The sequence below is a fragment of the Nannospalax galili genome, unplaced genomic scaffold (genome assembly GCF_000622305.1).
Source record: "Nannospalax galili isolate Female #2095 unplaced genomic scaffold, S.galili_v1.0 scaffold315, whole genome shotgun sequence".
NCBI lineage: Eukaryota > Metazoa > Chordata > Mammalia > Rodentia > Spalacidae > Nannospalax > Nannospalax galili.
This window is the reverse complement of record NW_008336851.1, coordinates 1,250,525-1,276,551: the sequence shown is the minus strand read 5'-3', so window position 1 is coordinate 1,276,551 and position 26,027 is coordinate 1,250,525. Positions and strand designations below refer to the sequence as shown.

Below are 26,027 nucleotides of genomic sequence, written 5' to 3'. Positions count from 1 at the left end.
ATGGAAGAAAATTCAAGGCCCAAATATGAGTAAATGCAATTTCAGCTGCCTGATATTTGACAAAGGGGCCAAGAATATTCACTTCAGGAAAGACAACGTGTTCAGCAAATGGTGCTGTCAAAACTGGATCTCCACCCGTAGAAGAATGAAACTAATCCCCTATCTTTCATCTTACAGAAAAGTTGATTCTAAATGGATCAAAGATCTCATTGTGAAGCTTAAAACTCTGAAACTGTTTGAAGAAAACATTGGCAATAACCTACAAGATATAAGTGTAGGAAAGGGTTTTCTAAACCAGACATCAACTGCCCAGGAAACAAGGTCAAGAATAAACAAATGGGACCTCATTAAACTAAAGAGCTTCTGTACATCAAAAGAAGCAACCAAGGAAGTGAAGAGAAAACCCAGAGAATGGGAGAAAATCTTCACCAGCAACACATCTTACAGAGGTTTAACATCCAGAATATATAATGAACACAAAAAACAATAAAAAAAAATGAAGTAACCCAATTAAAGATGGGCTCAGGAGCTGAACAGAGAGTTTTCAAAAGAAGAAATAAAGGTGGCCAAGAAGCATCTTAAAAGGTGTTCAACATCATTAGTAATTAGGAAAATGTAAATTAAAACCACTTTTAAGATTTTTATCTTACCCCAGTCAGACTGGCTAAGATCAAGAGAACAAATGATACCAAATGTTAGAGAGGATGTGGGGAAAGGGGAATGCTCATCCACTGCTGGTGGGGCTGCAAACTTGTTGAACCCCTATGGAAAGCAGTGTGGAGAACTCTTAAAAAACTACAAATGAACCTACCATTTGACCCAGTTATACCACTTCTTGGTATATACCCAAAGAACTCGTCCTATTGCAGAGACACTTATACATTTATGTTTGTTGTTGCTCATTTCACAGTAGCTAAGAGATGGAAACAACGTAAATGTCCCTCAACTGATGAGTGGATAATGAAAATGTGGTTCATTTATATGATGGAGTTTTACTCAGCAGTAAAGAAAGATGAAATCATGAAATTTGCAGGTAAATGGATGGAACTAGAATCTGTTATACTAAGTGAAGTAACACAATCTCAGAAAAAAAATCAACATATGTTCTCCCTCATATGTGGATCCTAGCACCAAATCCTTATAAATTTGTATCCAGACATAACTACAGGAACCAGGATAATGAAAAGGAACCAGGGAGGTAAAGGAAAAGAAAGAACCTGAAAGAGAAGAACAGTAGGAAACAGGCCTTAATAAGGGAGATACGGATAAAAATGGGGTTATTTTAATGGGGGGGAGGGTTATACAAGGAACCCTGGGGATAAAGGGAAAGAAGGAGCTCAAGGAGGAGAGACTGTAGAAGGGTATTAAGGGAGAAATGGGAAAAATGGGGAAACCAAGGAAGGGTTAGACAGTGAGAGAGATAAATAATGCCTAGCTGGTTTTAATAAAACCAGAGGGAACCATATTAGTCCAACAACCTACTGACAAATTATACATACAACTAGCTCAAGGAACATAATATATGCCTAGTCAAGGTTTATCTGAGAACATTTGGTTTTTGCCCAAGCTTTATCTACATAGCACATGGTAATTAACAGAATTGAATGTTTAACAGCCATACTTTGACGCCTATACTAATCTGGTCAGAGGGACTTAAAGGACAGTTTTTGCTCCTTGCCCTCCAAGGTTGACTAAGTTCCAGGGGACTATGGAGCATCTCTCAAAATGTCCTGTAACTGTGGTGAGTCACCTGTCCGCTTGATCAAGAAGGCCATGGATACCCAACCAGGTAGACTTGAACCAATGCCCAGTCTACAAAGAGGAGGGTCAACACAGAGGAAACATTTCCTCCATGCTTCCAAGTGAAGCCAGCCATGGTCGAATAGGACCTTTGACTTATCTTCACATAAATGGAACTGGTAAAAAGGGGGGGGGGCTCCTCCCAAGCCTATGTGACCCCTGAGGAACAGTTCCTCAAACAACCTTAAGTGTAAAAATAAATTGACTTATTTGTGACAACTGTATGGTTTAAACTCCCAAAAGGAAAGTATAACCAAAGATTAAAGTGATCAGTATAATTCTTTAAGAGTCCATGTGTATAGCTCAAGGCTACATAACAAGAAACAATGCCAGACAGGAGTTACCTTTCTTTGAGTTATTCACCAGGGTAGCACAAGAGACTCCCAGATAGGAACCCAGCATAGAAATGGAAAATGAACAGCAGACCCCAATCTTATCTAAAGGGATGTTGGCAACTGATTGCTGCTAGATGAGGAAGAGTTGATCTTCCTAAAACAAGGAACTCTAGATAGGCTGACTAGACTCAGTGGATGGACTTGCACTGGGTAATGGCTGGGGGCATTGACAACACAGTGGACAGGAACAGGGATGATAGAGTATATGGGCTCCAGTCAAGGGGAGGAGGCTATGGAAAGTTGCCATTTGGAATGCAGGTATAAAGATGAATAAGATTGTCTGGGATGTTCTCCATGAAATACACACACAAAAAATCTATAAATAAAAAAAAATATTTTTAAAAAGAGGGTAACACAAAACTAGTGTATTTGAGAAACTAATATATTAACATCTGACTCAATGAAAGTACTTGGAATTCTCAGTGAATTCTCAAAATGTTAATAAGGAATACTAATTTCTATTTTGCTCTTACTGTGCTTCATTCTTTTTGTTTTGTTTTTTGGGACAGGGTCTGGCCTGGAACTAGCTATGTAGACCAGGCTGGGCTTGATCTAACTGAGAGTCACCTGCCTCTGCCTCCCTAGTGCTGGAATTAAAGTTGTGTGCCATCACGCCTGGACCATCACGCTTCATTCCCTAAAACAGTTGCTTACAGATGTAGGTGCTGACACATACTCAAGACATGGGCTGGTGAGATGCTCAGCAGGTAAAGGTGCCTGCCACTAAGTCTGGTGACCTGAGTTCAATCCCTGGGTCCCACATGGTAAGAGAGAACTGACTCTTGCAAATTGTCCTCTGACCTCCACACTTGTGCTATTAGCACATGTGTGCCCCACCAAACACACAGACACAAAATAAATCACTAAAATTTAATACTTAAAAAAAAATGAGGACATGAACAAGGCGTGACTGTGAAGTGAGGGGTATTTGACTTTGTGACAATAAAGACCCATAAAAGTCTAGTAAAGAGATATGATCAAGGGGCTGGGGAGATCGCTCAGTTGGCAGAATGTCTGCTACACAAGCATGAAAAGCTGACTTCCATCCCCAGAGCTTACTGGCTGGCCAGCCTACTGAGTGAAACTCAGGTCCTGGTGAGAAGCCGTCTCAAAAAAACAAGGTAGACAGCTACTGAGGAATGAATGACACCTGAGGTAGACCTCTGGCCTTCACATGCATGCACACATACATGCATAAACACCCACACCCACCTACACATACACCCAACAAGATATGATCACATATTTCTTTGACTGTCAGATTGCAGTTATATGCATTATATTAGAAAACTGGCAGTGAACATATTTATGTCGATTAAACATGGAGTCATAAATATACCAAAATACTGATTATTTTCCTGTAAATATGGTTTCAAATTCTTGTATAACATTGAAAAACAAAGCCACAACATTTTTGCTATTCATAAGACTGTGTTTACTCAACATGTCAAAATGTGCGAAACTGTTTTCTTTACTGGAACTTGTCGCTGAAATATTGTATTAATAAGTTGGCTTTCACCTTGAAGATACACTGGCCCAGCAAAATATCCTAAATGGTGTAAAGTGGCACTTTTATCTTGGGGGTAACCAACAGCTGTCTAATTGAACTTAAGGTCCACTCAATAGGAGGAAATTCATGCCTGGTACTGTGAACCTAGTCAAATGCCTGTGGCTGGAGAGGTCACAGACCCTAGAAAATCTACTACTATCATTTTCCTAAACAAATATAATTTCTAACTGCATTTAAATATTTGTCCTTATACCCACAGATAAGTGGCTCTTACCACTCATCAAAGAAGCTTCCTTTTGCAACAGATAGAGACTTTACAGAGATCCATATCTGGTCCATAGGCTGAGAATAAGTAAGTGTGGGGTTCTCTGCCCTAGTTGATACATCTACATTGCAACTTTTACACCTAAGGTTCAGGGAACATCTTAGTGAAAGATTCTAAGGCCAGTGGACCAGGACACCTGCAGCTACACTGTGTTTTCCACACATGACAGGAAAGCCTGCACCCATGAAATAGCAATATGGTTGCCTAAACAAGACCTGCATGACAATGATGGGGAAATTTTATAAGGTTTCACCTTTAGATGAAGAGCTGTAGGCAATCAATGTCTGCTGAGATAGGGAGAATCAGTATTTTTCCAGTGAGGAGGCCTCTGATAGGTTATCCAATCCTGTGCTTAGTCCTAAACATATGAACATACTAAAGGAGAAATCTTAGGTCCTGAATGCTCTTCACATGGTTGCATGACTGACTGCCACTTCCTGGCAGTCTTCCTAGAAGGCTGTCTCACAATGCCCATCCCTTTCCTCCACTAGCTCCTCTAATGACTTAATCCCAATCACTGGGCACTCCCTAGACCACAGTCCTGAATGGTTGACCCTCCTCATAATGGAGAATCCCACCCTGCACCTGTCTGAGATGACCCAATTCCTACCCCAAATCCCTTCCCCATCCCTGGAGAGAGGAAAATATAAAAACCCCGAGTCTGTAAAGGAGGGTGTGCTCTCCTCTGGATCCCGGGCTGTAAGGAGGTATTCATCTCCTCTGGCCTCTGGCCCCTGTCCCATGGGGTGGTGGTGACTTCTTGGGTTTATTCTCAAATAAATTTGCTTGGCTCTGTAGAGGTCTGTTCTTCATTTCCTTCCTGTTTTCTATTTCATATGGAGGGTGCCAAAACCTGGAAGAGTTTTCAGCAGGGCAGGGCTCCTGGCTGATCGATCGATCAATTGATCGATCGATGGATCTCTCTCTCTCTCTCTCTCTCTCTCTCTCTCTCTCTCTCTCTCTCTCTCTCTCTCTGTCTCTCTCTTTCCCACTTCCTTCCCCTGACATTTCCACTTTTAGGACTTGGACAGTCCCTCATGCCTACTTTGGCTGAACAATGGGCCAAAGTAGGCCTGGAGCTTTGGCTCTTACTGCCTTACTGATTTGTTGTCTTATTGCTATATAGGCAAGACCTTGTATTGAGGTCCTTATTGACTGGTCTAGGGAACCTGCTGCCAACCTCCCCTCCTGGTTTTTCCTATCACTGACATTGCCCCTCTTTGACTTTCTGCCACTTAGATCTCCAGAGCAAGGGCCATCACCCCTGTGCCAATCCATTCACCCAACAAGGGTCATCTTCTGCCCAACTGCAGGGTAGGCACTTCCCGTCTGCCTAAATGGTGCCTGTAGGATGAACATTCTATACACCTTGTACTCTGGATCTGTTGGCTAGATCCCTCAGAGCCCACTTTGGGGGATGCCCCAGTGGACAGCCTGAGACTCAGGTCTCTGGCCTCTCTGGTTGAGTTTTTGACTCAGAGGATGCTCTGGCTCAAATTCCAGCCTCTGGCATTTTGCCCTGGCACCCTTGTCCTTGCAGCATGGGCTCACAAAATTTTAAGGTCCCTGGTGACACATCTTTGGTTTGTTTCTCAAAAAACATCTCAGCCTTGGAACTCCAGTTGGATTTAAAACAAAAGAAACTTTGTTGCCTATCAATCTTCATCCAGCCACAATACAAATTAGATAATGATAACTGGTGGCCTGAATTTGGCACACATGATCCAAATGTTCTATCAGATCTTGAAAATTTTGTACGCAGGAATAACAGATGGTCTGAGGTTCCCTGCATCCAAGCTTTCCTTCTTCTCTACTTTGATCCCTCACTTTGTAAGGGCTTTTCTCCCTTGCTCCTTTTGGCAGACTCCTAATAGTTGATTGTGAAGTGCTGTTTGAGCTCACTGAGAAGCTGGCTCTAGAAATGGGGATTTGTCCTCCCACTTCAAAATCAAGTGAGCTTAACTCAAAGTGCCCTCCAAATTCCTCTCCTGAGCTGGGCTGGCCTCCTCCCCTCTGTGACAGTGAAGAGAACAACAGATGAATGGAGAATTTTAGCACGGGGAATCTCCAATACTCAATCTATCTGGAGATTAGAATTAGTCAAACATGTTCACATCTGAAATGGAGATTTTCAGTAAAAAGGGAAAATAATATTTACCTAAATATTACTCTTACGTAAAAAATTTTTTTGGTTAAAAGCATGCATATTAAACCTTTATGTTATTTTGTCAAGACGTTTTTCAACATCCTAAATATTTCTGCAAAGGATTCACATGGTAAATTACTGCAGAACTGCTCTGGCAGCTAGTACCACAGCTACTGCGGTCAACTCTGCTGTGGCTTTGCATCAAGCTGCTTACTCAGCTCACTTTGAGATTCCACAGTTATATAAGACTCTATTTTGTGAATGGGGAACAAGAGCAGGATTGAGATAGTTATGGAGATTCCAATGTCATTATAACGTTACTCAATTTTGTGCTATGCGTGTTCCATATAATGAATCTGAACATGATTGGTAAAAGGTTAAAAATCACTTACTGGGCCTAGATCCTTTTCATAATGCTTCATTGGGTTTTTTGGTCTTTTTGAGCTGTAGCCCCAGCTGGCCTGGAACTCACTATGTAGACCACGCTGGCCTTGAACTCACAGAGATCTGCCTGCCTCTGCCTCCTGAGTGCTGGGATTAAAGGCTTGCATCATCATGCCCGGTTTCATTAGGTATTTTTAAATGACAAAGCCAAGTACTTGTGGTAGCAACAGCCCAAACACCAATTGGTGGCAAATAAATTTCAGAGAGTATAGCTGAAGACAGAGTTTCATTAGACCCCTTCAAACATCTCAAAATTCATATTCTCTCTCCTAGCTGCTGCAATTGCTCCTGGTGCAGCTCAGTCTAAGACTTATTCATCAGACAGGCCCCATTAACTTTGTCTGACTGCTGTTAACCCATGAGTTGTTATTCTCTGTAAATTCATTGATCTGATAATCTGACACATTCTGCCCTTGCTTTACACTTCGATAACTCCTGGTTCCGTGTCCCCATCTGCCTGTCATGCCCCACCCCCCGCTGTGAGATGGTGGAGATAAAAGGGCCTATTAGAATTCACATCCCCCATTTCCCAGCCAACATGTAGTAGGCTGGATCCATTTATTAGCCAGCCATACCTCAGAGTTAGTGCCAATTACTAGCCTCTGCTATGTAACCTCAGTGAGCAGAGACAAAGCTAAGATGACAAGATCCCAAACCCTACCTGGTTCTTCTTTCCATTGTGGTAGGGAAGGGCACTAGGTGAAAGCATGTCCTCACTCTTGGCCTCCCACCAAGCCATGCCCCTCTGCAGTCAATGGGGACAATGAAAGTTGAGCTGCCCCGAGGGGAGACATCCTTCCACTTTGGTTCAGTCCTTTTTGCCCTCACAAGAGGCCTTTTCCCTTATATCTAGTGGAATGGAGAGGCCTAGGTTCTTCATTCCCTGTCCAGAAGGGTGAGTCCTTGGAACCCAGGAGTTTTGGGAAGGTGTCTGGTCATCCTGCTTCCCTTGTGGTTAACACTGGGGCTAGTCCATCTACACCTGCCACGTGGCATTGAGAACAGAATCAGATATATTGCTTTGTAAAGCCATTTTCAAGTGTCAGCTGTGACTTCAGTCATACATAGCAAGTTAATCTGGTTTTTCTAAATTCTTAATTCAGATTTATTATTATTATTATTATTATTATTGCTGCTGCTGCTGCTGCTGTTGTTGTTGTTATAGTTTGGTCTTTTTGAGATAGAGTCTCCCTGTAGCTTCAGCTGGCCTGGAACTCACTATGTAAACCAGGCTAGCCTTGATCTCATAGAGATCTGCCTGCCTCTGCCTCCCGAGTGCTGGGATTAAAGGTGTGTGCAGCCATGCCAGGCTTAATTCAGATTCTTAATTCAGAAAATATCAATGGGTTATTCAGTTCTATGGAGCTATCTATAATGGTCAATATTGTAATGAAAGAGAAAATAAGACACCTGTACTCTGACCAACTGGATGGGCACCTGCACCTAGCCTTCCTACTTCCCCTTCTTTCCATGCTTTCTAGGAGAGGACTGCTGTTTTTTTCACGAACAGGTCAGGTGTGGTACAGGAGGGAATAAGAAAACTCAAGACACAAACATCCTTGTTGGGAGGAAATACTTCACAAGAGATTTTTCTCTCATCTGTTCTGTTGGCCCCTCTCTGCTCTCCTCCCTAACTATAACTGCCCTTTTGCTATTTTTTAAAATTTATTCCAGAGATTTTTTGATTAGCTAGGTCACAGCAAGTTTTCAAGCTGCTGCTCAGGACCATATAAAAACTATCTTCCTCTTAAGGGATATGCATGACCCTCTTTGCCCCATTGGTCAGATATGATGATGATGCCCTCACATCCATTTACATCCCTTTCATAGTCAAGTATGAAGGAGAAATCTTAGATCCTAATGTTCCTTGCATGGCTGCATGACTGAATGCCACTCCCTGGCAGCTTACACAGAAGGCTGTGTCTTAGCCCTTCCCACTGGCCCCTCTGATATGACTCAATCTCAATCACTGGGCACTCCCTGGATGAGAGTCCTGCATGGCTGACCCACCTCATAATGGGGAAATCCACCCTGCATCTATCTGCCTGAGATGATCCAACTCCTACCCCAAATACCTTCCCCCTCCCTGAAGAAAGAAAAATACAAAAACCCTAAATTTGTAAGGAAGCGTTGTCCTAGTTTGTTTCTCCATTGCTGTGACAAAACACTCTGACCACTACCAACTTGGGGAGGAAAGGGTTTATTTAGCTTACATCTCCCAGGTCACAGCTCATCAGGGAGCCCAAGCTAGGAACTCAGGGCAGGAAACTGGAGGCAGGAGCTGGAACACAGGCCATGGAGGAACACTGCTTACTGGCTTGCTCCCCTGGCCCCTACTCAGCCTGCTTTCTTATACAACATAGGTCCATCTGCCCAGGGGCGGCACCACTCACAGTGGGCTAGGCCCCCCCACATCACTTAATCAAGAAATGCCCCACAGACATAGCCACAGGCCAGTCCAGTGGAGGAAATTCCCCAACTGAGGCTCCCTCAACCCAGGTGTATCAAGTTGACACTAAAGCTATCCAGCACAAGTGTACACTCTCATCTGGATCCCAGGCTTCAAGGAGTGGTGCCTGCTCAGGTTTATTTTCTAATAAATCTGCTTGGGTCTGTAGAGTTCAGTTCTCCTTTACCTCCTTCCTGTTTTCTATTTCCTTACACATACAAGCAATACTAAATGGACTCAGGTTGCGTGTGTGTGTATGTGTGTGTGTGTGTGTGTGTGTGTGTGTGTGTGTGTGTACACACACACATATATGCATATATATATATAATCATAATAATTAAAGGTCATGAAATTGAGAGGGTGTGAGGAGGTGTGGGAAGAGTTGGAGGGGGGAGAGGGAGGATGGAAATGTAAATATAGTATTCATATATGAAGTCCTAGGGGGGCTAAAAAGAATGTTCTTCCTTCCAAATCAGTTCCCTCCAGATGTCTAGACACCAGCTTCTTCATGTCAGCATAACAAGGTGCCTGGCTGGCTGGAGTCTTCAAATGAGCCTATGCAAAAACAAAGACGTCATGCCCTTTGTTTCCTTTGTTTTGTTTTTTTAAAAATCAGCAGAAGCAATGAAGTTACATTTGGATATAGTTCTGACAAATATTCTAAGGCAGATCATCAGTGTTCATTAAGAGCTGCCATTTTGTTGTTTATAGGAGTTATGGGTGAAGCATAAAAAGGCAAATAATGAATTTTTCTTTAAGTCACTGAAGCAAGATTAGTAAGTCAGCACTGGGTGATACATACATCTAGGCCAAGCAGTTGGGGGTTGGGGCGGGGGAGACAGGAGAACTGCTCTAAGTCTGAGGCTAGCCTGTCTATGTAGTGAGAGTTTCAGACCACAGTTATATAGTGAGACCCTGCCTCAAGCAAACAACCCACTTTAAAAAAAAAAAAAGACAAAGAAAATGCTGCTGCTGCACCTACCTCAATGCTTTCTTGAATTAATGAGTTAATGTTTCATTTAACTACCAATCAGCCATTCTTGGGGCTAGCTCGTTTTTCTGTTATTAATAGAAATAGTAGCTTGGTGAGGTATTTTCTTATGAAACCCAAAAATTGATGAAATGAAATAAAAATCCTGAACCTGTTCAGCTGTATGCATTTGTAACGCAAGACCAGAAATTGTGTTATAAAATCCTTGCTTTACTAGAATACTTGAAATAAGAAAAATACCCTACAAATTCTTATAATAGACTTGAATATTTGAGGAACTGAAAACCAAGTGCTCAGAGGTTTAGCTCTGAACTGAGCAGAATCTACCAGTCCAGTCACAATTAACTTGCAAATGTGCTAAAAACAAGAACTAACCAATTCACCAACTTTTGTCTTTGCAAAGCCTGGCACCTAGACAAGGCTTGATGAGTATTTGCCGAGTAGAGTCACAAATTATCAGAAAGGCTGTCACTTTCTTTAATCCACGCTTTGTTCCTAGCCAGAAGTTGTTCTGAGAAGAGCATCAACTGTGCAGCTGTAAGCACACCAGGAGTGGGCTCATAGGGTGGAGCCAGGCTTCTGTGAACTTTGTAAGAACCTGCTTTCTCTGGTGACTGTAATAACTAACGGTCCCAACTTTGCTACAAAAATTCCTAATGGGTGTTTCTTCAGTAGTCACAAAAGATGCTGTATAGCCCTGTGGTCTCTGATGCTGCCAGGAGACTGATGCGGGCCCTAAATCCCACATGGCTTTTCTGGAAGAGACAAGGAGTCCCAGCAATATGTCATCAAAGCACCCAATCTTTCATTCTGAGAGTACTAGGAGAACTGAACACCACTGCCATTGAGCAAAGACTGGTCTGCAGAGAAGCACAGAAGGAGGTGGTATTGGTTTTGGGGTTTTTGTTTTGTTTTGTTTTTTCCTTTAAAACTTACCTTCTTGGTGACAGGATCCCCTTTGGACTGATGATGTGGAGACATTTTTACCTGGAAAAAAAGGGTAAACATTTCAATACCTTTTTAGATAGGGCTTAGTTTTACTTAACCCAGTTCAAAATAACTGAAATAAAATAGGTGTAGTTGAGATAAAACAATATTTTCAGAGGGAAAAATGAAAAGAATTTATCATAAAGTATCTTCAAAATTTTTCTAGAGACCAAAAAATCAATAATCAGCTAAGATACTTTGTGTCCATGCTCGGATGCCTAGAAGCTCAGAGGGTAACCAACTGTGACTAGTGGTGGTCAGATATTTAGAGATTGGAGGTGCATGTGCAAACGTCCAATGTCAATTGCATTGAAAAGGGGTTTTTCTGTATGAGACTGTGTGTTTTGATAATGAAGTGGAGATCTTTTTTAGAGGTTGGGACGTCGTTTAGTTTGTGTCTTGTGGGGTTTATACTGAGTACAATATTGTATGACTGTGGTGATTCAACTGTGGACCTGGGGGTTTGCGGCCAGTTTTGGAAGAGATGCATCCTACCTCGGGAAACCGTTGTTGAGTATGTTGATTGTGTTGTGGTGATATGCTTCTTCTAAGTATGTTGTTATTAAATAAATAATTTAAAAAAAAGTATAATGAAGGTAAGAAAAATAGAATGATGGTCAAAATTGTGTGCGTGTGTGTGTGTTCAAATAGGTGGGTGCATGTGGATGCATGTGAATATGGAGGGCAAAAGCGACAGGTGTCTTCTTCAGTCATAATTCCACCTTATTTTCTGAGTCAGGGTCTCTCAATGAACCTGGAGCTCACTGACTGGCTAGACTGGGTGGCTAGTGATCTGTAGGAATCCACCATAGTCTCTTCCTCTGGGATTACAGGTGGATACTATGGATCTGAACTTAGGTCCTTATGCTAAGTACTTAACAATTGAGCCATATCTCCAACCCCCTAATTAATTGGTTTTTGTCAAATGGTGAGAAACTAAATCGCTAGAGCCTTGCTGACAATGTTGGTCAATGGGAGCAGTAAGCAATGATCAGTATTGCAGAGGTGAGTATGATGGAAAGAACTCTTGATATAATATGGATGAATCTCAATTTTGACGAAGTAGAAGTCTTATAAAAGTGTATATCTTATAATTCCATTTATCTAAAATTCTAGAAAATGCAAACTCATCTGTTGTGCTAATGACTAGAGGAAGTTCTTGGCGATGGTGGATCAAGGCAGGGCATGATCCTGAATGTGGTGATGGATTCATTTCATGTATACATTTCTCAAACTTATATGCTTTATGTAGTTTATATCATTTAGAGAAATTTGTAGGATACAGCTACAGCACTGGTAAAATCTACAGCTTTATACACTATGTTGGAAAATAAAACTTAAGAAAGAACCTACATTTCCTGTTAAAAAAATATTTTATTTGTCCTGAGAGTACCTGTATCTGGCCTCTGGGTGGTGGTGAGCTTCCCAAATTGTGCGATGTCCATTCCACTACACTGGGACCACCTGAAGTCCCCCTCACTGCCCCAGGGTCAGGTTTCTCTGCTGACTAGTATGTGCCCAGATGTCTGAAGACTGCCTGAGAGTCCTGATTCAGGCCTCTGTGCTGGTGAGCTTCCCAAATTATGCTGTCCCCATCTTCCTACATTGGCACCACCTGCAGCCTCTCCCACTGCTCCAGGGCTAGGCTTCTCTGCCCTTTAGTAGAGGCCCAGATTTTTGCAGACTGCCTGAGAGCACCTGAATCCAGTCTCCACCTAGCAAGCTTCCCAAATTGTGTTCTTCCTGCTGGCTAGTAGGGGCCCAGACCTTAGGAGGAAGCCTGAGAGTACCTCACTGGCATCTGACTTGGACCTCTGGGGGAGCTGCTGAATAGCTGGAATAGAGCCATCTGGTCCCTCCAAAATAAAATCAAAAGAAATAACCTGAAGCTTAGAATAGCCAGTTTTTCATACCCAATAAGAAAACAACCAAGGCATATCAATAATACAAGCAGAATCAGACTACAACTCAAGAAAGGCTTGACTTTCATACCAGAATCACAAACAACAAAAAAGAAATCCAGATGCCAAAATCACAAAGAAAAACTAATAATATGAAAAACCAAAATAATATGTTCCCATCAAACACCACCAGTCCTACAGAAGAGTTCTACAAGGAGAACCCCCTAGAGATAGCCCAGGACATAGAATTTTAAAGAATGATTATAAATATGATCAAGGAATTCAATGAATTTAACAGAATACACACACAAACAAACCAAAGAACTAAAAGAAGATAGGGATAAACTTCTGACTGAATTCACAAAAGAGATAGAAACTTTGAAGAAAACTCAGACAAATGAAGAAGGAAGTAAAAAACTCAATAAGCCAATTTGAATCAACAGGAAAAAGTTTCACCAATAGAATGAATGAAATGGAAAACAGAATATCAAGACTGGATGATAACGTTGAAGAACTGGACCGCTCAAACAGATTATGAAAAAATTTAAAAACACAGCAGTGGAGTATGCAGGAAAATGTGGGGCACCATGAAAAGATCAAACTTACGCATCACAGGCATAAAGGAAGAAGAACCTCAGGTTAATGGTATGGACCAGATCTCAAACAGGATTGTAGAACAAAATTTCCCAAAATTAAGGAAAGACATGTCCATACAAATACAAGAAGCACATAGAACACCAAATGCACAGGACCAGAAAAGAAACTCCCATAGCATATCATAGTAAAAACACTAAATGCACATAACAAAGAGAAAATACTGAAAGCTACAAATGAAAAACAACAAGTTACATATAAAGGAAAACCCATCAGAATTACAGCTGACTTTTCAATGCAAACTATGAAAGCCAGAAGAGCTGGATCAAAGTATTCCCAGTTCTAAATGACCACAGATGCCAACCCAGAATATTTACCCAGCAAAAATGTCTATTATAGTTAATGGGGAAAGAAAAATCTTCCACAACATAAATAGGCTGAAAGAATTCATGTCCACAAAACCAGCCCTTCAGAGAACACTTAAAGCAATACAAAGAGGTGAAGAAAGGAATGACTATACTCAAGAGGCAACAGAAAAGAACTAAATGAAGGAATAATTGTGGAAACACAAAGACCAAGAATGCAAACAGAAATTATGATGGAAACTAATACACATCTTTCAATAATAACAACTTTAACTATCAATGAAGTGAACTCCTTAGTCAAGACACAGGCTAGAGGAATGGATTAAAAAACAAAATCCAGCTTTTTGTTGTCTGCAAGAAATCCACCTCACCTTCAAGGACAGGCACAGCAGGGGTTGCAATTCTAATATTTGATAAAATAGACTTCAAACTAAAACTAATCAGAAAAGATAAAAAGGGTCACTTCATTCGGATCAAAGAAACAAATGGCCAAGAAGATATTACAATCATGACCATATATGCACCAAACTTTGGTGCACCCAATTTAATAAAAACACTATGGGTTTATAATAGACAGATAAACCCCAACCCAGTGATAGTAGGGAATGTCAATATGCCACTGTCTCCATTAGACAGGTCAACCAGATAAAGAATAAACAGAGAGACATCTGAATTAAATGACACCATACATCAAATGGACCTAACAGATATCTACCAATTATTCCACCCAAGCACCAAAGAATACACTTTCTATTTAGTACCCCATGGAACTATCTCTAAAACTGACCACATACTGGGGCACAAAAAACCCCTCAACAAATACAAAAACATTGAAATAGTTGCATGCATTCTACCAAACCACAATGCAATAAAGTTTAAGATGAAGCCCTAGTAGCTACATGAACTCATGGAGATTAAACAACACACTACTCAATGATGAATGGGTCAAAGAAGAAATTAAGAAAGAAATAAAAGTATTCCTGGAACTAAACAAAAAAGGACAACATAACACAGCAAAACCTTTGGGACACTTTAAAAGTAGTCCTAAAAGGGAAGTTTATAGCTCTAAGTACCTCATTAAAAAATCAGAAAGAGCACAAATAAATGACTTAACATTGCAACTCAAGACTCTGGAAAGGTGAGAATAAATGAAATTCAAACAAGAAGAAAAAAACAAAAATCAGAGCAGAAATTAATGAAATAGAAACAAAGAAAATAATACAAAGAATCAATGGACATATGAGCTGGTTTTTTGAAAAGCTAAGCAAGATAGACAGATCCTTAGCCCAGTTAACCAAAAGAGAGAAAGCAAATCCAAATCAACAAAATCAGAGATGAAAGGGAAACCAGCACAACAGATACCAAAAAGATCCAGAACATTATAAGGGAATACTTTAAAAGCCTAAAAGAAATGGATGAAGATCTAAAATCATGGGAATAACCAAAGTTAAACCAAGAAGAGATTAACAGCTTAAACAGACCCATAACATTGAAACAGTAATACAAAACCTCCCGACTAATAAAAGCCAAGGACAGATGGATTTACAGCAGAATCCAGCACACATTTAAAGATCTACCATCAACACTATTTAAATTACTCAAAAAGATATAAACAGAAGAACTCCCAAATTTCATCTATGAAGCCAGCATCACTCTAATACCCAAACTAGGTAAAGATACAACGAAAAAAGAAAACTATAGATCCATATCCTTAATGAACATAGGTGAAAAAATTCTCAACAAAATACTTGCAAAACACATACAGACTCACAACAAAAAGATCATCCACCATGATCAAGTTGGCTTTATTCCAGAGATGCAGGGATGTTTCAATATACTCATCAATAAATGTCATAAATCATATAAATGGACTCAAAAACAAAAATCACATGGTCATCTCAATAGATGCAGAAAAGGTCTTTGAAAATATTAAACATGCACTCATGTTAAAAGTCCTAGAGGGAATTTGACATACCTTGACCTAATTAAGGCTATATACAACAAACCCACAGCCAACATCATTCTAAATGGAGAAAAACTGTAAGCATTCCCATTAAAATCGGGAACTAGACAGGGCTGTCCACTACCTCCACTTCTTCTAAATATAGTGCTTGAAACTTGCAAGAGAATAAGACAAGAAAATGAAATTAAAGGAATACTAATTGGAAAAGAAGAGGTCAAATTATCTCTTCTTGTAGATGATATGATACTATAACTAAGACACCCTAAAAGTTCCACCAGAGAACTCTTAGAACTGATTAACATTTTCAGTAAAGTGGCAGATTGCAAAATTAATCTACAAAAATCAATAGCCTTTCTATATACCAATAACAAGCAATCGGAGGAAGAGTACAGGAAAACCCTCCCATTCACACTAGCCTCACAAAAATAAAAAAATTCTCAGAACAAACCTGACCAAAGGCATCAAAGACTTCTATAATGCAAATTCTAAATCTTTGAAGAAAGATTGAGGAAGACACCAGAAGATGGAAGGACCTCCCATGCTCATGGATTGGAAGAATTAATATTGTGAAAATGACCATCCTACCAAAGGCAATATATAGATTCAATGCAATCCCAATTAAAATCTCCATGACATACTTCACAAAATTAGGAAAAACCATCCTTAAATTCATATGGAATCAAAAGAGACCCCAGATAGCCAAAGCAACCTGAGCACAAAGAGCAATGCTGGGGGGATTATTATACAGGATCTCAAACTATACTACAAGCTATGGTCATAAAAACAGCATGGTACTGGCACAAAAATATATGCATAGATCAATGGAACATAATTGAAGACTCAAACATGAGTATACGCAATTTCATCCATTTGATATTTGACAAAGGTACCAAGAACATACCATGGAGGAAAGACAGCATCTTCAACAAATGGTGCTGTCATAACTGTATAACTGGACTTCCACCTGTAGATGAAACTAGGTCCTTTTCACTAGAGGAAAGACAAATGTTCAGCAAATGGTGCTGGCAAAACTGGATCTCCACCTATAGAAGAATGAAACTATACCCCTATCTTTCACCTTGCACAAAAGTCAACTCCAAATGACTCAAAGACCTCAATGTGAAAGTATACACTCTGAACCTGTTAGAAGAAAACACTGGCAGTAACCTACAAGACATAGGTGTAGGAAAGGACTTTCTAAATTGGACACCAGTTGCTCAGGAATTAAGGACAACAATCAACAAGTGGGACCTCATTAAACTGGAAAGCTTCTGTACATCAAAAGAACCAATCAAAAAAGTGAAGAAAAAAGCCCAGAGTGGGAAAAAAATATTCAACAGCGACACATCTGACAGAGGTTTAACATCCAGAATAAATGAAAAACTCAAAAAACAAAAATCAAGAAAACAAATGACCCAATTAAAAATGGGCTAAGGATCTAAACAGATAGTTCTCAAAGGAAGAAATAAAGATGTTTAGAAACATCTTAAAGGGTGTTCAATATCATTAATAATTAGGGAAATGAAATTAAAACTACTTTATGATTTCATCTTAACCCAGTCAGACTGGCTAAGATCAAAAGAACAAATGATACCAAATACTGGAGAGGATGTGGGGAACGGGGAATTCTCATCCACTGCTGGTGGGATTGCAAACTTGTGCAACCCCTATGTAAAACAGTATATAGGATGCTTAAAAAACTAAAAATGAACCTATCATATGACCTAGTTATACCACTCCTTGGCATATACTTAAAGAACTCATCCTATTGCAGAGACACTTGTACATCCATGTTTGTTGCTGTGGTACTTTTGTACAACCATGTGTGTTGCTGCTCTTTTCACAATAGCTAAGAGATGGAAGCAGCCTAAGTGCCCCTCAACTGACAAGTGGTTAATGAAAATGTGGTACATTTACACAATGGAGTTCTGCTCAACAGTAAAGAAAGATGAAATAATGAAATTTACAGGTAAATGGATGATCTAGAAACTGTTATACTAAGTGAAGTAATACAGACTCAGAAAAACAATGTATGTTCTCCTTCATTTGTGGATCCTAGCACCAAATCCTTCTAAGTGAGTACATACTCTGGTGTAACTTCAGGAACCAGGAAAAGGGAAGTGAACTAGGGAGGTAAAGAAAAAGAAGGAACCCAAGAGAGAAGAACATTAGGAGACAGATGTTGCTAAGGGAGAAATATGTAAAAAGGGGGTAGCTAAATGGGAGGGGGAAGAGGAGGGCTATTTAATGAAATATGGAAATAAAGGGGAAGAGGGAGCTCAACAGAGGTAGGACCATAGCAGACAGAAATTATCAAGGGAGAAATGAGGAAAATGGAGACACTTTAAATGGGGAGGGCAGGGAGGAAGGATAAGACAGGGAGCAAAAGAGGAGGGAGAAATAGTGCCTAGCTAGTATAAAAGAACAGAGGGAATGGCATTAGTACAAAAACCTACTGAAAAATTACACTTATAATATCTCTACATGAGTCTGTGAGTATGGCTGAAGGCTATATAACAAGAAACAGTGCCAGACAGGAGACCTTCCTTTGAATTGTTGGCCAAGAGACTCCCAAAATTACACAGGTTATTGCCATAGCCCTTGATTGCCTCCAAGAACTTGAAGGTAAAACACTACTGCTGGAGACAGGACATACTTCGGACACAGGATTTGGAGCAATGGAGCAAGAACTGACCTGGAAGCCACCTCTCCTGAAGGCTAGCTCTCATAGCTTTGGAGAGCACTATGCAAGCTGCTAAGGGAGAACATCAATTGATGGTCCAACTCCAGCTTTCAGGCCTAATAATCATATCAATGATCAGCACAGCAAATGACACTGGTGAAGTAGTGGCACTTTTTTCTTGGGGGGCGGTAATCAACAGCTACCTAATTAAACTTAAAGCCCACTCAAGGAGAGGAAAGCAATGTGTGTTCTGTAAATATTGCCAAATACACATGGCTGGAGAGGTCATAGATCTTAGAGGTTGTCGAATCCTAAATGTAATTTCTTACTATGTACAAAATATGGATCCTTATATTTACAGAAAGGTATCCCAGTCACCTCCCATCAAAGAAGCCTCTTTATTCTTTTTTCCCCCCCAAGAGACAGTGATAAGTACAGAGTTCCACAACTGGTTACACACAGAGATTGTCTGTGAATTGCCCAAGCCTAAGTGGTACATCAAGAAATGCAACCTCTACACCCAAGGCTCATGGAATATAGAACAAGGGATGAAGAGAACATTATTGTATCTTTCAGTTCTCATCAATGAAGCTCCCTCATGCCACAGAGGGCCAAGAATGCAAAAGGTCACAAGTGGACAGAACGCAGAGAATAAGAGTCTGCATATAAGAGTCTCCTATATTAAAATCCACTCACCCAGGGGTCAGGGACCATTTTGGAAAGGGGGCAGAAAGATTGTAAGACCCAGGGCGAAGGTGCATGACCATGAGAAGGAAGCTCACATAAACCTACAATGGTGTCAGCATGCACAAGACCATTGCAAAGTTAAACAAAAACCCAGCACAGAACTGTGGAAATGGACGGTAGGGCCCTATCTTATTTGAAGAATTATTAGCAGTTGATTACTGCTGGTGAGGAAGAGCTGATCTTCTTGAAGGGAGGAATTCTAGATAGGCTGACTAGACCTCAGTGGATTAACTTGCACTGAGGGACACCTGGGGGCACTAAGTTGACATGAGAGGCCTTAACACAAATGACAGAATGTACGAATTCCAGTTGAGGGGATGCTGATGGAGAGTGCCAACAAGGATGGTGGTATAAAGGGGATTAGGATGTTTTGCATGAAATACACAGAAATTCAATAAAAAATTTATAAAAAAGAACTTTATAGGTTTTTTTATGTTAAAGAAGGCCTGTGGTGTTAAGAAAAATTATTATTTTATTTTATGTGTATGAGTGTATTGCCTGCATGTGAATGCACCCATGTTTTGCAATGACTGTGGAGGTCAGAAGAGGGTGTTAGATCTCCTGGAACAGGAGTTACAGATGGTTGTTAGCTGCCATGTAGGTGCTGGGAATCAAACCCAGGTCCTCTACAAGAGCATCTTGTGATGAGCCATCTCTCTAGCCCTCAGAACCTACATTTCTAATTTAAGAAACAAAAAATGAACTACAATAAAACAAAGCTAAGTAGAAAGAAGGAAATAATAAAAGCACAGACCCCTAAACAATACAGGCTTTGTCACTGCTGCTGGTTGCCCACTGGAAATCAGTGCTAAGACCCTACTACTGAAGACACCACATACTTTGGTCACAGGACAAGAAAAATAAAGTTGGTATTGACCAGGAAGCTTTGTCCCTGCTAGATAGCTTTCACAGTACTGGAAGGTGCTTTCCAGGCCGCTGCATGAAAGTCATTAACAGTTTTGTCAGCTGTGAGCTAGATATTGCATAGCAAGATATGCCCATGAGTGCAACAGTGGTATAAATCGAACATGCATTCATGTTAAAAGTCCTAAAAGGAACTGGTCTAGAGGGAACATACCTCAACATAATTAAACCTCTGTACAACAAATCCATAGCCAACATCATTCTAAATGGAGAAAACTGGAAGCATTCCCATTAAAATCAGGAACCAGACAGGGCTGTCCACTATCTCCACTCCTTTTCAATATAGTGCTTGAAATTCTTGCAAAAGCAATAATAAATTTATTTATTTAGCAATTCTAAAAGGTCAAATTATCACTATTTGCAGACAATACAATATTATATTATAAAAAGATCCCCAAAATTCTACCAGAAAACTGTTAGAAATGATTAATACTTTCAGTAAAGTGGCAGGTTACAAAATCAACTTACAAAAATCAGTAGCCTTTCTATATACCAATAACAATCAGAAAAAGTATTCAAGGGACCCCTCCATTCACAATAACCTAAAAAAATTAGGAATAAACCTAACCAAAGACATTAAAGATCTCTACAATGAAAATGTCAAATCTTAAAGAAAGAGAGAGGAAGACACTAGGAGATAGAAAGACCTCCCATGCTCATGGATTGGTAGAATCAATATTGTGAAAATGACCATCCTACCAAAAGAAATCTACAGATTCAATGCAATGCCAATCAAAATACCCAAGACCTTCTTCACAGAGCTAGAAAAAAAAATCCTAAAATTCATATGGAATCACGAAAGACCCCAAATAGTCAAAACGATCTTGGGCAAAAAGAACAATGCTGGGGGATCACCATACCAGATCTCAAATTATATTACAGAGCTACAGTCATAAAAGCACAAAAACAGACACAGAGCTCAATGGACTATAATAGAAGACATAAACACAAGGGCATGGAATTTCAGCCACCTGATATTTGACAAAGGTGTCAAGAACACACAATGGAGGAAAGACAGCATCTTCAACAAATGGTGCTGGGAAAACTGGATCTGAACCTGTAGACGAATGAAATTGGACCCTTATCTTTCACCTTACACAAAAGTCAACACCAAATAGATCAAAGACCTCAATATAAAACCTGAAACTCTGAAACGGCTAGGAGAAAACTTAGGCAGTATCCTACAAGATGTAGGAAAGAACTTTCTAAATCGGACATTAGCTGCTCAGGTATTAAGGTCAACAGTCAATAAGTGGGTCCTCATTAAGCTGCAAAGCTTCTGTACAGAAAAAGAAACAACTAAGGAAGGGAAGAAGAAACCCATTGAGTGGGAGAAAATCTTTAGCAGCTACACATTCAACAGAGGATTAATAAACAGAATAATCAAAGAACTCAGAAAACAAAGAAACAATAAAATAAAGGACCCAATAAAAAAGATGGGCGATAGACCTGACCAGAGAGTTCTCATATGAAGAAATAAAAATGGCTAAGAAACACCTTAAAATGTGCCCGACATTCTTAGTAATTAGAGAAATGCAAACTAAAACCACTTTAAGATTCCATCTTTACCCCAATCAGACTGGTTAAGATCAAGAGAACAAAAGACAAAAAATGATGGAGAGGATGTGGGAAAGGGAGACACTCATTCACTGCTGGTGGGAGTGAAAACCCATGCAACTACTATGAAAAGCAGTGTGGAGAACTCTCAGAACACTGAATATGAATCTCCCCCATGATCCGGTTATACCACTCCTTGGCATATACCTATAGTACTCGTCCTACTATAGAGATACCTGTACATCCATGTTTGTTGCTGCTCTCTTCACAAGAGCTAAGAGATGGAGGTTTAGTACAGGAGTCTATCCATGGGCACACATTCTGCAGCCTCTTATTCTCTAAAACTTAGTTGTGATTCTCTGTGTGCATGGCGCTCTGTATGAGGAAGCTTTGCTGGTGAGAGCTGAGGGATCTGTTAGGGTTCTCTATTCTCTGTTCTGCTAGGCTCCATGAGCCTTAGCTGTAGAGGGCCCACTGAGATGTGTCACTTGGGCTGGGCATCTCTCAGACATATATTTTCCGTGTGTGACTAGTTGTGGAACTACACAGTAGATAAGAAATGGGAACAACCTAAGTGTCCCTCAACTGACAAATGGATAGTGAAAATGTGGTACATTTACACAATAAGGTTCTAGTCAGCAGTAAGAAAAGATGAAATTATGAAATTTTCAGGTAAAGGGATGGAGCTAGAGACTCATACAAAGTGAAGAAGCACAAATGCAGAAAAGCAAGGACGTTATGTTCTCTTTCATTTGCAGAATGTAGCACTGATCCCTTATATGTGAGTACACACCCTGATATAACACCAGGAGCCAGGAAAATGAAAAGGATGCACAGAGGTAAAGGAAAAGAAAGAACCCGAAAGTGGGGGATAGTAGGGAACAGATGTTACCAGGAGGGGAGGTGGGGAAAGTTGGAGTGGTTGGTTGGGAGGGGAGGAGGGAAGGACATGCAGGAGGCCAAGGTGGAGGAGGAGGGAATTCAGGAGACGGGGGATGGTAGAAAGCAGGTGCAATTTGTGGGGAGGGTGGGGATAATGGCAGTGTTTGGACTGGGAAGGGAGGTCAGAAGGGAGGGAGGGAGAGTAGAGATGAATGGATCTTGAGGGCTAGGGGAGCCAGTGTGAAATGTGTTGCTTCTGAAGCCCCCTGAGAAATGCACATGCAGTGTCAGACCATCACAGCATATATATACCTTGAGGGCTGTATGGCAAGGAACCCAGTGCCAGACAAGAAAGATCTCCCTTTGAGTGGCTGGTGAGAGTGGTCCAAGAGACTCTCAAAATAACAGACTATTGCCATAGCTCTTCGTTGTCTCCCAGAACTGGAAGATAAGATCCTACTATTGGAGACAGGACATACTTCTGATACAGGACTTTACAGCAATGGAGCAGGAACTGACCTGGACGCCTTCTACTTGAAGTTTACCTCTTACAGTTCTAGAGGATCCTATGCAAGCTGCTGAGGGAGAAAATCAATCAATAGTCCAACCAGCCCCAAAGCCTAATAACCATAATGACTGGCACAGCAAACTACCTCACTGGTGCAGTAGTGCCACTGTTCTCTGGGGGGTAATTAATAGCTATCTAATTGGATTTAAAGCCCTCTCAATGGGAGTGAACGCATGGATGGCACTGTAAACACAGTCAAATACACATGGCTGGAGAGATCATAGATCCTAGAGAAAACCCTCTTTCTGTCATATCTCTAGATAAAGGAAATTTCTGACCATATGCTAAATATGGTTCCTCATATTTACAGACAAGTATATGGTACATAACTCATCAAAGAAGTTCCTTCTTGAAACAGAGGGAGGCAACTGCAGAATCCCACAACTGGTCACACACCAAGAATATATGTCTGACGCTGGGGCTAACCTCTTGGCCCGGGGCTAACCACTGCTTCCTGATCCCTTGCATCCAGACGGACCCAATTCCTACTCGAGGTCCCCAGGAGCCCTCTGGGCCTGGTCCCGCCCACACCTCCCTCTGCTTCCCTGGGCCTGCATGACCCGCTGGCCTCTCTCCTGGGTAAGTTGATCCTGCCCTCCATGCCTTGACTCCCCCAGCCTCATTCACCCTCCCATCTCCACCCAGCCTCATTCACCCTCCCCTCTCCCCCACCCATCTCTCTGCCTACCTGGGTGGTATCCCATTCCTTGTCTTGGCGCCCCAGACACCAGCGAACAACCACTGCTTCCTGATCCTTTGCATCTGGAGGAACCCAGTTCCTTCTCCCCGTCCCCAGGCACCCTCTGGGCCTGGGCCTGCCCTCACCACCCTCTGCATCTGTGGGCTGCACAGCCTGCCAGCATCTTTCCCAGACACTGGGGCTGACCACTCATCCCCGGGCCACCACTGCTTCCTGACCCCTTGCATTAAAACTGACTCAGTTCCTTCTCAAGGTCCCCAGGAGCCCTCCGGGCCTGGTCCTGCCGTCACCTCCCTCTGCTTCCCTGGGCCTGCACGACCTCCTGGCCTCTCTCCTGGGTAAATCTATCCTGCCCTCCGTGCCTTGACTCCCCCAGCCTCATTCACCCTCCCATCTCCACCCAACCTCATTCACCCTCCAATCTCCTGCGCCCATCTCTCTGCCTACCTGGGTGGTATCCCATTCCTTGTCTTGGCGATCCAGACACCAGGGAACAACCACTGCTTCCTGATCCTTTGCATCTGGAGGAACCCAGTTCCTTCTCCCCGTCCCCAGGCACCCTCTGGGCCTGGGCCTGCCCTCACCACCCTCTGCTTCCGTGGGCTGCACAGCCTGCCAGCCTCTTTCCCAGACACTGGGGCTGACCTCTGGGTGGTATCCCATTCCTTGTCTTGGCGATCCAGACACCAGGGAACAACCACTGCTTCCTGATCCTTTGCATCTGGAGGAACCCAGTTCCTTCTCCCCGTCCCCAGGCACCCTCTGGGCCTGGGCCTGCCCTCACCACCCTCTGCTTCCGTGGGCTGCACAGCCTGCCAGCCTCTTTCCCAGACACTGGGGCTGACCTCTCATCCCCGGGCCACCACTGCTTCCTGACCCCTTGCATTAAAACTGACTCAGTTCCTTCTCGAGGTCCCCAGGAGCCCTCCGGGCCTGGTCCTGCCCTCACCTCCCTCTGCTTCCCTGGGCCTGCACGACCTCCTGGCCTCTCTCCTGGGTAAATCTATCCTGCCCTCCGTGCCTTGACTCCCCCAGCCTCATTCACCCTCCCATCTCCACCCAACCTCATTCACCCTCCAATCCTTCTAACCTGACCAGCTTCTCTACTACCCTGGCCCACCATCCACCCAGACCATTCTACTGCCTTGGAAGAACCTGAAACACATGCCAATTTATTTTCCATACTTGAACAAAAAGCAACCAAGCTACATAATCAACATAAACAGAACAAAAATTAAACAAAAGCAGAGTGGAAGTTCCTACTGGACACATAACCAGCAAAGAACATCCATATGCCCATGTCAGAGTCACAGAGAAAAAATAATATGAAAAACCAAAAGAATATATCCCTACCAAATACCAATAGTCCTCTAGGAGTACAATGAGAACCTCCTAGAGATAATGCAGGATCTGGAACTCAAAAGAACAATTATAAACATGATAAAAGAATTCAGTGAATTTAAAGAACACACAAAGAACTCAAAGAACTGAAAGAAGATAGGGATAAACTTCTGAATGAATTCAGAAAAGAGCTAGAAATATTGAAGACTACTCAGGCTGAAATGAAGAAGGAAGTGAAACACTCAGTAAGACAATTAGAAACAACAGGAGAAAGCCTCACCAATAGGATGAATGAAATGGAAAACAGAATATCAAGACTGGAAGATAAAGTGGATGAACTAGACCACTCAAGCAAAGAGTATGAAAAATTTAAGAAAGCCTAAGAATGGAATATGCAGGAATTGGGTGACACCATAAAAAGAACGAACTTTTGAATCATAGGCATACAGGAAGTAGAAGAATCCCAAGATAATGGCATGGACCAGATCTTCAACAGAATCGTGGAAAAAAATTTCCTAAAATTAAAGAAAGACATGCCCATTCAAATACAAGAAGCATCTAAAACACCAAACAGACAGGACCAGAAAAGTAACTCTCCATGGCACATCACAGTAAAAATACTAAGTGTACAGAACAAAGAGACAATACCAAAAGCTACAAAAGAGAAACAACAAGTCACATATGAAGGAAAACCCATTAGGATCACAGCTGACTTTTCAGTGCAAACTATGAAAGCCAGAAGAGCCTGGACCAAA

General features: G+C 41.5%; 1 protein-coding gene across 6 annotated transcripts in view; it reads right to left on the bottom strand.

Moving 5' to 3' along the window:
* Positions 1 to 26,027, bottom strand: part of Vps8 (VPS8 subunit of CORVET complex) — a 359,227-nt gene that overhangs the window by 46,023 nt on the left and 287,177 nt on the right. For 5 of the 6 annotated variants that reach the window (XM_008831321.3, XM_008831320.3, XM_029562651.1 and 2 more), the window contains one exon: positions 10,997 to 11,047. In XM_008831321.3, coding sequence (XP_008829543.1) covers positions 10,997 to 11,047 — 51 coding nt within the window. Of the gene's footprint in view, positions 1 to 9,429; positions 9,625 to 10,996; positions 11,048 to 26,027 lie in introns of those variants that run through there. The other variant, XM_029562652.1, reaches the window with a different exon arrangement.